The sequence below is a fragment of the Pygocentrus nattereri genome, chromosome 5, assembly GCF_015220715.1.
Source record: "Pygocentrus nattereri isolate fPygNat1 chromosome 5, fPygNat1.pri, whole genome shotgun sequence".
Lineage (NCBI taxonomy): Eukaryota > Metazoa > Chordata > Actinopteri > Characiformes > Serrasalmidae > Pygocentrus > Pygocentrus nattereri.
The window spans coordinates 3,359,485-3,374,019 of NC_051215.1; the positions used below are offsets into that span (position 1 = coordinate 3,359,485).

Below are 14,535 nucleotides of genomic sequence, written 5' to 3' on the forward strand. Positions count from 1 at the left end.
AACCACCGGAATTCAATGATTCGGGTGGGTGAGGGAATACTTCTGGAAATATAGTGTATCTGGATTTTAATTTCCTTCTTGACATTATGCAATCTTCTTCGATATTTATGTTTTTAAACACTGTCCACTCACTGTCCACTGTTAGAATCTCCTACCTCGTCAGTCCACCTTGTAGATGTAAAGTCAGAGACGACAGCTCATCTGCTGATGCACAGTTTGTGTTGGTCGTCCTCAAGTCCTTCATCAGTGGTCACATGACGCTGCCCCAGGACATTGCTGGATATTTTTGGTTGGTGGACTATTCTCGGTCCAGCAGTGACACTGAGGTGTTTAAAAACTCCAGCAGCACTGCTGTGTCTGATCCACTCAGACCAGCGCAACACACACTAACACACCACCACCACATCAGTGTTACTGGAGTGCTGAGAATGATCCACGACCCATATAGTTCCTGCTCTGTGAGGGTCCGTGGGGGTCCTGACCACTGAAGAACAGGGTAAAAGGGGGCTGACAAAGTATCAGAGAAACAGATGGACTACAGTCTGTAACTGTAGAACTACAAAGTGCAGCTATACAGTAAGTGGAGCTGATAAAATGGAGAACGAGTGTAGGTATATAGTGGTGGACTTAATGGAGCGGCCAGTCAGTGTATGTGTGTGTGTGTGTATATATATATATATATATATATATATATATATATATATATATATATATATATATATATATATATACACACACATATACACACACACACACACACACACACACACACACACACACACACACACACACACACACACACACACACACACACACACACACACAGAAGCGAACCTGTTCATAGTAGAACTCGCTGCGTATCTGCTGGTTCTCAGCAGGGTTTGGGCTGAGCCTGTACTGCTTCTGAGGAATCTCAGGAAGACTGAGGACACCGTCCAGAACCCCATCAGAAGACAGGGGACTGCCAGCTACTGGAGAGACAGAAGCATTAGTGTTTTATCACAAGATACAACAAGATGCACACAGATATGCCGATTATTTGGAGTGAAGGAGAAGTAATGACAGTGATACCTTCTGCCTGCTCCAACTCTTCATCTGAGCTGCAACAGCAATACATAATCAAATGAATTAATAATCACCACTCAAAATTCAGTTCGCTCAGGCAAAACCACAAATGTCATATAAAAAAATCCCACTAGGTTGTTCTGAAGCGGATTAATGCTTACTTTTTATTTAATGGGTACTATTAAAATAAATTAATAATACATTAATAGGACTATAATGTGTTGTTACTTAACTACAAAACACAAACACATGAATAACCTGCCCTCTATGGATATTTATGAATGGTTATGTCTAGACTGCCTGTGAATCTTAGCATTCAAAAATGTCTATAATGTCTATAAAACACTCAATATAATAAAATGTGTTATACAAATGTAGGCTGGCAGTCATGAATGTATATGTTTCACTTAGAACCAACCTATGAATATATCATAAGTGTTTTTGTTACTTTAAGAGACATCAGAAGTATTATGGTTCTCCCACACAGTGCTGATGAAGTGTTATACTGTTATAAGTGTTTGTGTTAGTACTTACTCTTGGTGGAAGAAGTTGTAGCACTGGTCACACACTCTTACAGGCTCCTCATGGCCCTCGACCACCATCTTCCGGCTGGAGCACGCCTGACACACCAGTCTTCCACAGCGCCTGCAGTGGTGTCGCCGGTTAAACTGGGGCACAAAGAGAAAGAATAAGAAAATCTGGATTTACCATAAGAGCCCAGGCACCAACCGGACGGTCATCTGCTGACCAAAAGGAGCAAGCAGAGGAAGTGAATGTGGGAAGAAATTATGGATAAATAAATAAGAAGACTGACCATGTGAGACCTGTTTCTTTCACCCTGTACTTACTACTGACTGAATTAAATATTGATTTTAAAAATTCTGTTCCCTATTCCCCTCTACTGTTTAAGCCAGGGATCTGTGGCTCTTTTACTGCCCTTTAGTGGCTCCACAGCTGAATCAGATCAGTAGGTAATAATAAAATAATCCTCCTCTACAGTAAAATAAAGCTCTGCTGATCCTTCAACACAGTTTAACAGTAAATGGTCTTAAACACTGGAGTTAATGTAGAACTGCTGATTCACCCTTTAATCCTAAAGATCAGCGCAGACCGCTGGTCACCATAGCAACACAGACTACAACATAGCCTAGACAGCTGCTAACTGAGACTGAGGCAGAGAAAAAGATTTAAGAAAGACGTAGATCATTTGGAGACGAACAGACTTATCTGCATTTATAAGCACTCCAGCTACATTTAGCTTCTCATTCGCCAGCTTCTTGTTCCAATTTTCCCGTTCCAGCTTAAATGGTGCAGCAATTACAGTCTGGTGCCTCAGGCACCATTTAAGGTGGAACCGGAAAATTCAAACAAGAAGCTGGCGAATGAGAAGCGACTTCAGCCTCGTAAAAAGCCAAACGTTGAGAGAAATTGTGCAAGAAACTTTTCTACTTTTGCGGAAAGGTTTCCTGCCCAAGATGAGAGAAAAGCAGCTATAACAAAGTAGAGCGAAGTAAGTCTGTGTTTTACATTAGCTCTGGTTTTGGCTGATCAAATACCACACTAGGGTGAGGGAAACTGCATAAATTCACCAAACTATCACTTTAATCCAACCTATAAATGAGGTGAAATGCTCTCAATGCACATTCTGACGTGTAAAACGTATGTCTCACCATAGTGAACCGCTCTCTCTGGCAGACCATGCAGATATGCTTCTTGTGGTCAGGTATCCAGTCTTTGCGCTCTGGCGTTTTCTCCGGAGGCGAGAAGAGGGTCGCAGAGGAGCGGGACCTTCTCCCTGTGGAGCCTCTCTCCCGATCATGGGCAGAGCTAGACGGGGTGTGGATAGGAGTACCTCCTGCACAGGAGACAGAAAAACTGAGCTTGGGTACAAATTATGTTTCGCAGCTTAAAAACTGAGATTAATTGAGATTAAACTTCTAATAAGAATCTTGTCAAAGCATCACTCAGCAAAGATGATACAAAGACGTCCTTTATATGGTTTAGAATGGTAGAACTATCGCCAAACATGCTTACATGCTATATTTAAAATCCTAAGAAAAAGCATTTACTTCTTACTTTGAAACCAGTCGTTTCCTTTGGCTACATTGCAAAAAGGATCCAGATTTAAGTCAAAACAGCATCTATTTACATTATTACACGCAAGTGAAGATGAGAAATCTGTGAAAAACTGCAGCATACCACAGGAATGGCTTTGATTGTTTATTTACACCAAAAAAGACGAATAAATTTTGTCACATAAAGAGACCCCTGATGTCATTCTTTAGCCAGAGTTCCTCATAATGGCAAGACGTTAACTACAAAATAACACACGACACCTGTGGAACAGTGGTGCTGTGACAGGGCAAGGTGAGAGAAAAAAGCAGAAAGCATGTTTTCTTTAATCAATCATAGTTGATGGACTAATCAATCATAGTTGATGGACTAATCAATCACAGTTGTAAATGTTTGGTGCAGCCCTACAGCCTTAATTCTCAAAGCAGATGCAGTCTGGCTGCTGTGGCTGACCTGCAGAGGGAGGTGGCGTGTGGCTGGGGGAGGACTGAGAGCTATCCTGAGCTGGACACTGCAGAGAAAAGTCCTGCAGACTGATCACCGAGTCTGGAAACAAAAACTTGTGTGAGGTGTCACATTATTAATGTAGTATTCATAATGTCTCATAAGCGTTAAAGCAGAAAAGACAGGTAACAACAAAAAACACTGCATACTTATGATTATAATTACAGTATATTATAATTTACTATTGATTGTTTTCTAAACTGTTAATATAGAATAACATAATTATATAAATCATATCTAGTTTATAATGCATACTTATGAGTTATTATACATAAAATACATATTAATATGACGGTGATTCAAAACTTTTCAATGGTCATATACAGTCGTAAGCAAAAGTTTGGACACCCCAAAACACGGAATTTGACCAGGGCCACAAAAACTTTTGCATATGACTGTATATATATATATATATATATATTATATATATATATGAGCTGAGCAGGTGCATTATTCCTGGCTTTCTCTACACAGGTCCACACACGCTTACCACTGCGTGACCTCTCTCGGGGGGCGTAGGGGAAGTCGAGGGCTTTGCAGCCATACTCAGCCAGCAGTGCGTCGATGTGCTGGTTGGTGATGCCGGCCTCCTGCGCTGGTAGAAGGTTGTGGAGGGTGGAGACGGCAGTGGAGGCCCAGTCTACCTTCAGGTTCATCAGCAGCTGCTCCAGCATGAGCAGAGGATCCGCCAGTAGCTGGAAATAGTCCTGCCGAGAAGCTTCCGGAAGCGTCAGCAGCACCTGAGGAGGCCACAAACCAGTGTTCAGAGTTCTTCTCACAGTGGACACACTAGCTGGACATAGCAGTTTGGCCCAATCCCATTTCTTACTTTTACCCCTATGCCTTGTTTGAGTGTCATAGTGGTTGAGATCTTCCCTCTGAAAGAGGACCCTCAGATAAAAAGAGCATCACTTCATTAACAGCTACTAGCGCTGCTCTGTAGGCGACCCTGCCCGTCTGCAGTGACAGCAGAGGAGGGGAAAGTTCAGCTCCTCACTGCTGGGCTTTAATTACATTAAGGAAATCATGTGCCTCCAAAGAGGGGGTTCTTTTGTCTCTTGTTCAGCCATCCTGCTGTTTTTTCTTTTTTTTTTTTACTCTTACCACTCCATTTGGAGCCTCTAAAAATCTCCATCTGAAGCGCCATGTAGCACTAACACTTCGCCCCACCCCTCTATCTCAACAAAAATTGTGGCACCCTACCCCTAGACTTGAACATGCAAAACTGGCTAAGGGCTCAGCGGTAGGGGCGAAGAGTGAAACAGGCCTTAGTCTCTAGGGCTGCAATGATTAGTCATCGACTAATGGGTTGGTGCAGGAAACGAGCACGCAGTCCCCCACCTTAGAGCCCAGGTGCAGGGCGTGTATGTGGCGTCTTCGTGCCGGGGTCATCTGGCTCTGAAAGTGCAGTGTGAGGTAATCAGACAGAAAGTGGCAGGCAGCCAATCCAGGCCTCCGATCCAGAGCGCGCTCGCTGACCTCCAGAGCCAGTGATTCAGAGAGGCTCTCCAGGAGCTGCCGCGGGACAACAGAGCAACAGATGGAGTAAGAACAGAATAGAAATAAGCAAAAAAAGACAAAAAGCAGGGCCACTTATTGAACACGACTATTACTAATTCTTTTTGAGGATTTGCGGGTGATTCAGCATGTAATGTTAATGACCATCCCTGGAGGGTCATTTACATATATCAACGATTCCACTCCTAATGATTCACAGGCACAAACACTCGTCACATTAATCATTTTAAATTTATGTGAAAGCAGCTTATTTGGTGTAAAATTAAATATAAAATGAACAGAAAGCATTTTATTCAGTATTTCAAGGTCTTTTTGTGGTGGGGGGGGGGGGGGCATATCCGGTGTTTTTTCACCCACTTATCACATCTGTTTGGGTTTATGCACCAAAAACAGTCATAATTCATTTTTAATTTATTCAACACATGATCATTTTCCAACTTACAACTAAACAAGTTCAAGTTCGGTGTAGCTGTACTGGCATGACTGTAAGGTCCAGTATTGCCAAGGCGTTGTAGCAGTGACAACAACGACAATGACAACATGCTGCAAATTTGGCTAACTAGTGGAGTAACTCAATGTGTGTGTTTTAACAGTTTTGTGTAACTGTCCAAATCAATGGAAACTGTGTTACATGCAAATCTCCATTCTCCAAGCAGTGAGCTGCATAATTTATCACCCTTCTGTACACACACACACACGCACACACGCACGCACACACACGTCTTGCTATACATATAAGAACCTCCACAGGTTTCTATTGATTTTTGTGTTACTAAAACTGCACCTACACCTAAACCTAACCCTAACCTTTAACCTCAGTATCCAAAAGGCAAATTTTCTGCTCTTTTAGTTTTCAAACTAAACTCACTTGAGCAAAAATTTCATATAGTCCTATCATACACACACACACACACACACACACACATAAATGCACTCCTACCTGGAAGGCCTCCTCTGTGCAGCCCTTCTCCAGCAGGTGAAGCAGGTGTTCAGTCTGAAGCTGCAGCTTAGACTGCTCTGAGACATAATACAGCTCCACCCACTGAGCACACAGCGCAAACTCCTGAAAACACAAACACACAAAGCAAGTTTTATCCTGAGTACATCACTTTAGACAGCTGTGCTCAACGTGCTTCAAGAGCACCCAGTGATCTAAACCATGGAAACACAAGCTGGTAAATCTGACTATAATAAGGCCTTGCAATACAGAATTTTAAGAGCATTTAATTTCAGTTAAGCTCATAAATGATTCGTACAGCCCTTCTGACAGACTGCAATACAATACAGGAAGTGTAGAGGGCGATACAGCTTCTATTGGGGGAATGGGGGGGAGGAAATGATAGAAAGCATAATGGGTCTACTAGTCAATTAGGCAAGTAATAGTCCAAAGCTTAATCAATTGTAGAAATAAGTATTTGCAGTCAAGGTTACAATAATCAAAATAACAAAAAAGCACTGTTTGCTGCAAAGGAGACGGACCTGCGTCTGCAGAAGGAGGGACAGCATGGACTCAGGATTCTTCCTGGACTCCTCCTTTAACTCCTGCCACGTTCGCCATTCCAACGGCGGCTGCAAGTTCAGCATCTACAAAAACACACGCAACACAAAATAAAGAAAAGCTATTAATAAATCACTGTAAATCATACACTAAATAAATAAAAGCAACTGCATTATTGATTATGCTTCATCAATATCACCATGCACATCCTCCCGTGTTACTGCAGTAACTTATACACACAGACACACACATGTACATACATACACACACTGATCAAGCGTAACATTACGACCACCTGCCTGTTTCTACGCTCATTGTCCATCTTATCAGCTCCACTTACTGTCTGTAGTTTCTCTGATGCTCTGTTACCCTGTTCTTCAGTGGTCAGGACCCCCATGGACCCTCACAGAGCAGGTACTATTTGGGTGGTGGGTCATTCTCAGCACTGCAGTAACACTACCGTGGTGGTGGTGTGTTAGTGTGTGTTGCGTGAGTGGATCAGACACAACCATCACTACATCAGTGTTTCTGCAGTGCTGAGAATGATCCACCACCCAAACAGTACCTGCTCTGTGAGGGTCCATGGGGGTCCTGACCACTGAAGAACAGGGTAAAAGGGGGCTAGCAAAGTATCAGAGAAACAGGTGGACTACAGTCTGTAACACACATGAACACACCACCACCACCACGTCAGTGTGGTATAATGGATATAGGGGCAATACGGCTTTGCCATTACAGAAGGCAATTAACCAACCACATACTAATCAATCAAGGAAATAATTGGTAACTGGAGCACAACTACTGAACTAAAACTAAGGCGCAAGGCGATCAGGGAAGCTGACCTTATGGTACATGTCGAGCTCGTGTTTTTTCTGTCGGAGCTGCAGTGTCAGCGGCTCTTCCGGACTGGAATCACTAAGGCAGTACTGCAGCAGCTCCAGGCAGCTGTGCAAAGGCCAGCGCTCCAAACCCTGCAGACTCACACGCCCACGAAGCTGCCAGTCCTTCACTCGAAACAACTGCTCCGTTCCATGGTCTCCTGGACACAGACAAGAATGGAAATCATCCTTCACTTTTTCACATGACTTAATTTCTCAGATTCAGAAATTTGCCGTAATAGACCCCTAATCACTATTATGTAACACTAATACAGGGAACAGAAATGGTCCTTCAATCACTGTTACCTATTTACCTCCACTGGGACATTATATACTGTAGATAACATGCATGTATTAGGGACCCTAATAACTACTGTACTGTACTGTACTAATAAACTGGCAACTCAGCCTACGACGTAACCCTTACCTTCAAGTGCGGAGAATGCAAGCAATCGGTCCTTTAGTGCCTCCTGTTGGCCGCTCTGCACATACAGTTCCAATAAGGCCAGTGCTCGGTCCAGTTCTCCACCATTCAGAGCCTGCTGGAAAGCTTCGGCTGCCAACGCCTGCCCCATCCCGCCCTGCGGCCCACAAAACAGCATCCCTACTGTGGATTTCCCGCACAAAGCCGCCCCCAGTCCTTCTGAGCCTCCCACCGAGCCGAGCACTGGCTGGGCCGCATCCCGCAGGAAAGCCCTGAGCAAGGGGAACTCTCGTAATAGCGCCTCAGCCTCTTTGGAGATCTGCTCTGTGTCCAGCGGCACCTCTTTGCGCCCTGCACTCCGGAAATACGAGGGCAGCCCAGGCCATCCTGAAGAGTGACCGGCCCGAGCCACCTCACCGCTCCGGCTGGCACTTAGGCACGCCAGGGTGGCCACGAGCGGAGACCGAGACTTCAGGAAGGACAGAGCCGACGGAGTGAGGAGAAAGCCTGACAATGAAGATGAAGATGAAGATGGGGAGGGAGGGGAGGTAGAAGGGTTGGTTTCCACAGAAACATCAGATTCAGAGCTGGGCTCAGAGGCCAGGGCAGGTTCAGAGAGGTCAGAGAGGTTGAGAAGGGCCGGTGCACGGTCCTGTGCATGCTGTTGGATTAGAGAGGAGATGCTGGCTGGACAGAAGGCACCTCCGGTGACACCAGTGACCTTCGGGGCGTGAGGATCCAACAGAGGGAGAGGTTCACAGCAGCGCTGCACTATGACCTGCTGGACACTCACACGGAGGCCTTCCTGACGCAGCAGAGACAACACCCTGTACACACATTCAGACAAGGGACCATTATTATTCTATTATGCACATTTGACAATTCTGATAAAAGCTAGCTAAAGTAGTTATGACAGATGGAATAAGCATTATTAGATTAGATTGGAATAAGCATTAATAAACATTTATGTAGGTCTATGACGAGCTTATGTGGGTGTCATGTAGCCTTATGAACCGTACCAATATAAGTATTGGGTTTAAACTGATGCGAATGGTTAACGATACAAATGGTTTAAAAAAAAAATTTAAAAAAACACGGTGGTGAAGCATCTCCAGCTCCAATTAATGAAAAAAATAAACATTTAAAATCAATGTCTCTGGCTGCATCTTTAAAGAACTTTAAGAGAACTTGACAAAAACTGTGTTTTGTGGTGCAACAGCAAGGGTGGGAACAGCGCTGCTGTGACGCCAGCAGAAAATCCACAGTATTGCAGGCCATTTAATTTCGGTTCAGCCTTCGCTGGTCTAAGCAAACTTCGAAGGACACGCCTTCATAGACTGTGTCCTTCGAAGAATCCAGCCCCAACCACACTGATAGTGTCTTCACATGTGCAAGCTACTCACTAATACACCTCTATGCCATGACACACCCTGGCTTTTAAACTTTGTGCTGGTAACAATCTGTGCGGTCCTTTTCTTCTGTGGAGAACTTGATATCCATTATTTCCATAAACAATCAGAAACGACAATGCACGGTGCCACTGTGCATCAGTTCATCTCAGATGGGCTTGAGTCAGTGGCATTTCTGGATATTGTTGATTTACGGCTTTCACTGTGCATAGAACAGTCTCACAAACCTCATCTGCATGAACTGACCCTCCTGATGATGCTGCTACGACACAAACTCTTTAGAGCAAGATTATTTAATCGTAGCCAATGCTTCTCCTGCTTTTCGCCTTATACTAATGGCCAAAGCTTAGTCTCTGCCCATATTGCTCATGTGTTATTGGTTTGCTATCCGATGTGGACCAGAGGAGGATGGGTTCCTGTTCTGAGTTTTGGTTCCTCTCAAGGTTTCTTCCTCTTACTCTTAGGGACTTGACTTGCATTTGTGGATGTCGTGATGAATGGTGTCTATTGACAATGGGTTTTAAGTATTCTGGAGACCGTCTGGCGATACTCATCACAGAGGCATGCTGATTTTTAATGCAGTGCCGTCTGAGGGATAGAAGGTCATGGGCATTCAGTTGTGGTTTTCGGACTTGTCCTTTCCAGAATCTTTTGACGATGATAGGCACCATCAAGTGTGCAAACACCAATCAAATGATTGTTTTTAAACTGTTGGATTATTCGCCGACACAATATTTGCCAGAGTGGCGAGGCCTGATCCATCCTCACTCATGAAGGACGAGGCCTCTTAAACCCCAGAATCACCCATTTAAGATGCATTTCACAAGGTTTCTAATCTTAAATTGCTTTTGTCTCAGCTCTTTTGGAATGTGCTGCAACCATCAGTTTTGGAAAAAGCATGCATTTCCAAAAAAACCAACACTGATAAACAATATTTATTTAACATTTAATGTTTAAAACTGTACACTCTCAGAAATAAAGGTAGTAAACTGTCACTGGGGCAGTGCCCCGCTTGTCACTGGGGTGGTTCCCTCAAGGCTCCATCTCAGTCCCTTTAGTCAGGGATCATAACTGAACCATAAACCACTGAAATGATCTGTTCTAAGCTGTACTGACTCCACACACCCCGCCTCGCCTCGCCTCCAGGCTTTTACTCTACTGCTCTGTTTTAAAACATTCGGTTATGAAAAGGAACAAACACCAACTTTTCACCTGGAGGAATGGATTTAAGCTCCACAATCAGACCTTAAACCCACTGCTGCAGCTTTGAGGAACATTTACACTGTTTGTACCTTGATGAACGAGAAATGTACCTGAACAGAACTTTAATTTCTAGGCATGGCAAATCTAGTTTGTGTTTCATTATTTGTTTTTATTTACAATAGTAAATTAACATCGAATTTACTATAAATTCATAAACAATTTTAGCCCAAATTTCACTAGACTGACGAGCACAAATACTATGGGCAATGAAATGTTTGGACTTTTTTTTGCTTCAGCTGGGCTTGTGATTTAACTGGAAGTCTACAAAAAAACAAAAAAAAAAAAAAACACACAAGCCAACTAATATCGTCAAAATCACCAAATTCTCCATGTGTACAAACCTCCTGGGGGATTTATACCCATCCTGTCACAGACAAGTCAATCAAATAGAACAAGTCAATATGAAGTACCTGTCAGGTGGAACCTGCCTGTCGAAGAGCAGGTGTGACAGCAGCTGGTTGGGGGACTGCAGCAGAACGAGGAGAGGATTTCCTAGCTTCACCTCCAAAGTCTGATCTGAACACGCACAGCAGGTGGAAAAAATGTGATATTTTACTGAATTGTCTCCCTCAGGATCCGTTTTATTCCATAAGATAAACCAAAGGGTTGCGAAAGTTGACACTTTCAGAAATGAACACACAAACTACGCGTGTGGCTGTTTATAGTTCAACCCAGACCAACTGCAGAATGAAGAGAAAAATACAAAAATGACTAAACGCTTGATGCTGAAAGAGAATCATCGTCTTCTCGTTTCTTTTTCTCTTCAGTGGACAATGTGTCAATATGTTTCTCAGAGAAATACACAGATCAGGCGTAACATCATGACCACCTCCTCGTTTCTACGCTCACTGTCCACTTTATCAGCTCCACTTACTGTATAGCTGCACTCTGTAGTTCTACAGTTACAGACTGTAGTCCATCTGTTTCTCTGATACTCTGTTACCCTGTTCTTCAGTGGTCAGGACCCCCATGGACCCTCACAGAGCAGGTACTGTTTGGGTGGTGGATCATTCTCAGTTCTGCAGCAACACTGACGTGGTGGTGGTGTGTTAGTGTGTGTTGTGCTGGTATGAGTGGATCAGACACAGCAGTGTTGCTGGAGTTTTTAAACACTGTGTCCTGTGTCCACTCACTGTCCACTCTATTAGACACTCCTACCTTGTCAGTCCACCTTGTAGATGTAAAGTCAGAGATGACAGCTCATCTGCTGCTGCACAGTTTGTGTTGGTCATCCTCTAGTCCTTCATCAGTGGTCACAGGACGCCGTTGGCTGGATATTTTTGGTTGATGGACTATTCTCAGTCCAGCAGCGACTGCTGTGTCTGATCCACTCAGACCAGCACCACACACACCAACATACCACCACCATGTCAGTGTATCTGCAGTGCTGATAATGACCCACCTGCTCTGTGAGGGTCCATGGGGGTCACTGTTCTGGAACAGCAGATTTTTTAGAAGAAGGATACTAGGTGTTCACCTAGGGGTAAAATACCGCAGTACCTCAGTGTTTTACTCCATTCTGGCTCAATCACTGAGCTAGCTGTCAATCTTAATTACACACATCTAAAATATCTGCAGCTCTTGCCTTCAGAGCCCAGGCTGCGGACCAGCACAGATGCCAGCATGTTGATGTAGTCCAGGAAGCTGCGCATGTAGTCTGGCCTGCAGGTGGCACTGTCCAGTTCGAACGGGCACAGCTGGTCCAGCGAGCGCAGTAGCTGTTTCATGGCTGAGCGTACGGGGTGAGAGTCGAGCTCTGATGGCCTCAGCCCCACCTGCTCCAGCAGAGATGCCAGCACATGGCTACTAGACAGATTTTCACCTGCAGCACAAAACACAGTCAGACACAGGAAAACTAACAACATAATGCGTAAGTTTGAACACCCATGGTTTGACTCTCAAAGTGAAAACAAGTTAACACATCGCCAGGGAATGTCCTGCAGAAAAATGGCATTTTATTAAACATATAAAGTGCCATCAAATACAATCTTGTGCATTAAAACCTGCAGAGGTGTTCTCTGTAGAGGTTTTCACTTTCTTTCACTTAGAAAATCAACAAAATGTGTAATTTGACCTGCCCTGGGATGAACTGGCGGTCTGCCTAGGGTGTATCCTGCCTTCCACCCAACCACCACTGGGATAGGCTCCAGCACCCATGTGTGTGTGTGTGTGTGTGTGTGTGTGTGTGTGTGTGTGTAATTTGACCAGGGGCATACAAAGGCATTTTGTATGCAAAGGTTAACACAGCTCGACATCTAAGAATGACGTACACAAAACAGTTATGGGTGTAAATCTATGACTGCAGTACAATTCATAACATCATAAAATCTCAATCTTCTATAAAGTGACAATTATTTTAGTTCGTTTCAGAACCATTTTTAAAAATACAGTGAGTACATAACTGGAAAGCTGTGGAATATACAGCACAGCAGACATAAACAGACAGCGAAAACAATACTACTGGCTATTTCAGGGGGATTTTTACAGTAAAAATATCCAGAGAATTATTATTTCAGTCAAAAACTGAGCAGCGATATTTTATGAATATTAGTAACTTCCTAAATTGGACACCATTAAATTGTCACTTTCAGACCGAAGTGTCATGATGCATTTTCACACCTCTATATATAAAAACTGCTGTAAAGTGCAGATGAAGCAGCTGACTGCACTGAGATCGGGAGAAAGTGCTAAGCTCTTACCAGCAAGTTCCGTGGCAGAGGTCAGGGTCTGAAGAGTGACCTCCAGGCGCTGGACATGCATGAGCTGGGCAGCAATGCCTTCCTCCGTGAGAGATGGATAACAACACAGCAGCACCTCCTGAGCACTGCAGCCAAATGGGGTCAAAACCAGAGCATCCTCTCCATTACAGTCTAGAGATACGGGATGCAAACAGGGAGAGTACATCAGCACCAGGACTGTAAACGCCCGACTTACATTTGATTACAGTTTTTGAGGAATCGATTCAGCCCAGCATGAAATCTTAAATTTCACCAAAATTCACTCATTTCTAAAAAATACTCAAAGTGAACTATAGAACTTACACAGCAGTGGAATACAGAAGGTACATGAATGCACACAGTACCGTGCAAATGTTTTAATCATCTGAGAAAATGAGATTTAAAAAGCTGTTTATCAAGACAGCTTATGCGTATTTGCATTTGAATAATTACGGATAACATTAACATAATAATAAAAATAATGAAAAGAAGAAGAAGAAGAGGTGAAAACCTTATGTACCATAAAGATTTAACAAATCATCCTAATGACCAGAGGCATCCAGAAGAAATCTGGACCAAAGCTTTGCTCTCTTTAGACCAGCTCACAAGATGAGAACAACTTTTTTAGAATTAGAAATTCTGTATTTTTGTTGATGTGCCCTTATTCTATATGAATTACATAGATACATGGTACCTAAGAGCACAAATGCAGCCGCCTCTAATATAAACTGTTTTAAATTATCTATATAGGTCCCCACAACTTTTGCACAGTATTGTAGGCATTTTATGTTTGAAAACAGCCTGTAACCTTTATTTTGACCAAGAGACGAGTGTATAATTTATAGAACGTTATTCAGACAGATTATAACCAATTATAACATTCAAAAATCTAAATCACTGCAGGTGAATCGTCACCTTCACCATGCATTTCACACCCCTCGTTAACGCAGCGTGTGTGTGTCGTCCATGAAAGAGAACAGCTTGTTCACCTGATTTAGGAGGACCTTTTCCAACTGACGTCCTGCTGAGGATCTTGCTCAGCTGCTGCAGAACAGAAGGAAAGCCACGGATTCCTTCACAGTGAAGAAGCTTGGGATCCACTCTCACACCTGGTGGTGAAATAGTTATAATATGACAATATTACAGCTTTATAATATCATAATGTTCAAGTTACAATGTTGCCATA

At 43.4% G+C, this 14,535-nt stretch overlaps 1 protein-coding gene across 3 annotated transcripts in view; it reads right to left on the reverse strand.

Moving 5' to 3' along the window:
* The window catches only part of zfyve26 (zinc finger, FYVE domain containing 26), a 50,015-nt gene that overhangs the window by 13,433 nt on the left and 22,047 nt on the right, over nucleotides 1-14,535 (reverse strand). For 2 of the 3 annotated variants that reach the window (XM_017718229.2, XM_037538790.1), the window contains 15 exons: nucleotides 14,339-14,458; nucleotides 13,332-13,502; nucleotides 12,218-12,454; nucleotides 11,043-11,148; nucleotides 7,964-8,787; nucleotides 7,501-7,697; nucleotides 6,640-6,744; nucleotides 6,101-6,223; nucleotides 4,984-5,157; nucleotides 4,133-4,382; nucleotides 3,592-3,684; nucleotides 2,736-2,920; nucleotides 1,600-1,733; nucleotides 1,072-1,100; nucleotides 835-971 (listed from right to left, as the gene is read on the reverse strand). In XM_017718229.2, the coding sequence (XP_017573718.1) occupies nucleotides 835-971; nucleotides 1,072-1,100; nucleotides 1,600-1,733; nucleotides 2,736-2,920; nucleotides 3,592-3,684; nucleotides 4,133-4,382; nucleotides 4,984-5,157; nucleotides 6,101-6,223; nucleotides 6,640-6,744; nucleotides 7,501-7,697; nucleotides 7,964-8,787; nucleotides 11,043-11,148; nucleotides 12,218-12,454; nucleotides 13,332-13,502; nucleotides 14,339-14,458 (2,885 nt within the window). The remainder of the gene's footprint in view (nucleotides 1-834; nucleotides 972-1,071; nucleotides 1,101-1,599; nucleotides 1,734-2,735; nucleotides 2,921-3,591; nucleotides 3,685-4,132; nucleotides 4,383-4,983; nucleotides 5,158-6,100; nucleotides 6,224-6,639; nucleotides 6,745-7,500; nucleotides 7,698-7,963; nucleotides 8,788-11,042; nucleotides 11,149-12,217; nucleotides 12,455-13,331; nucleotides 13,503-14,338; nucleotides 14,459-14,535) is intronic. The other variant, XM_017718230.2, reaches the window with a different exon arrangement.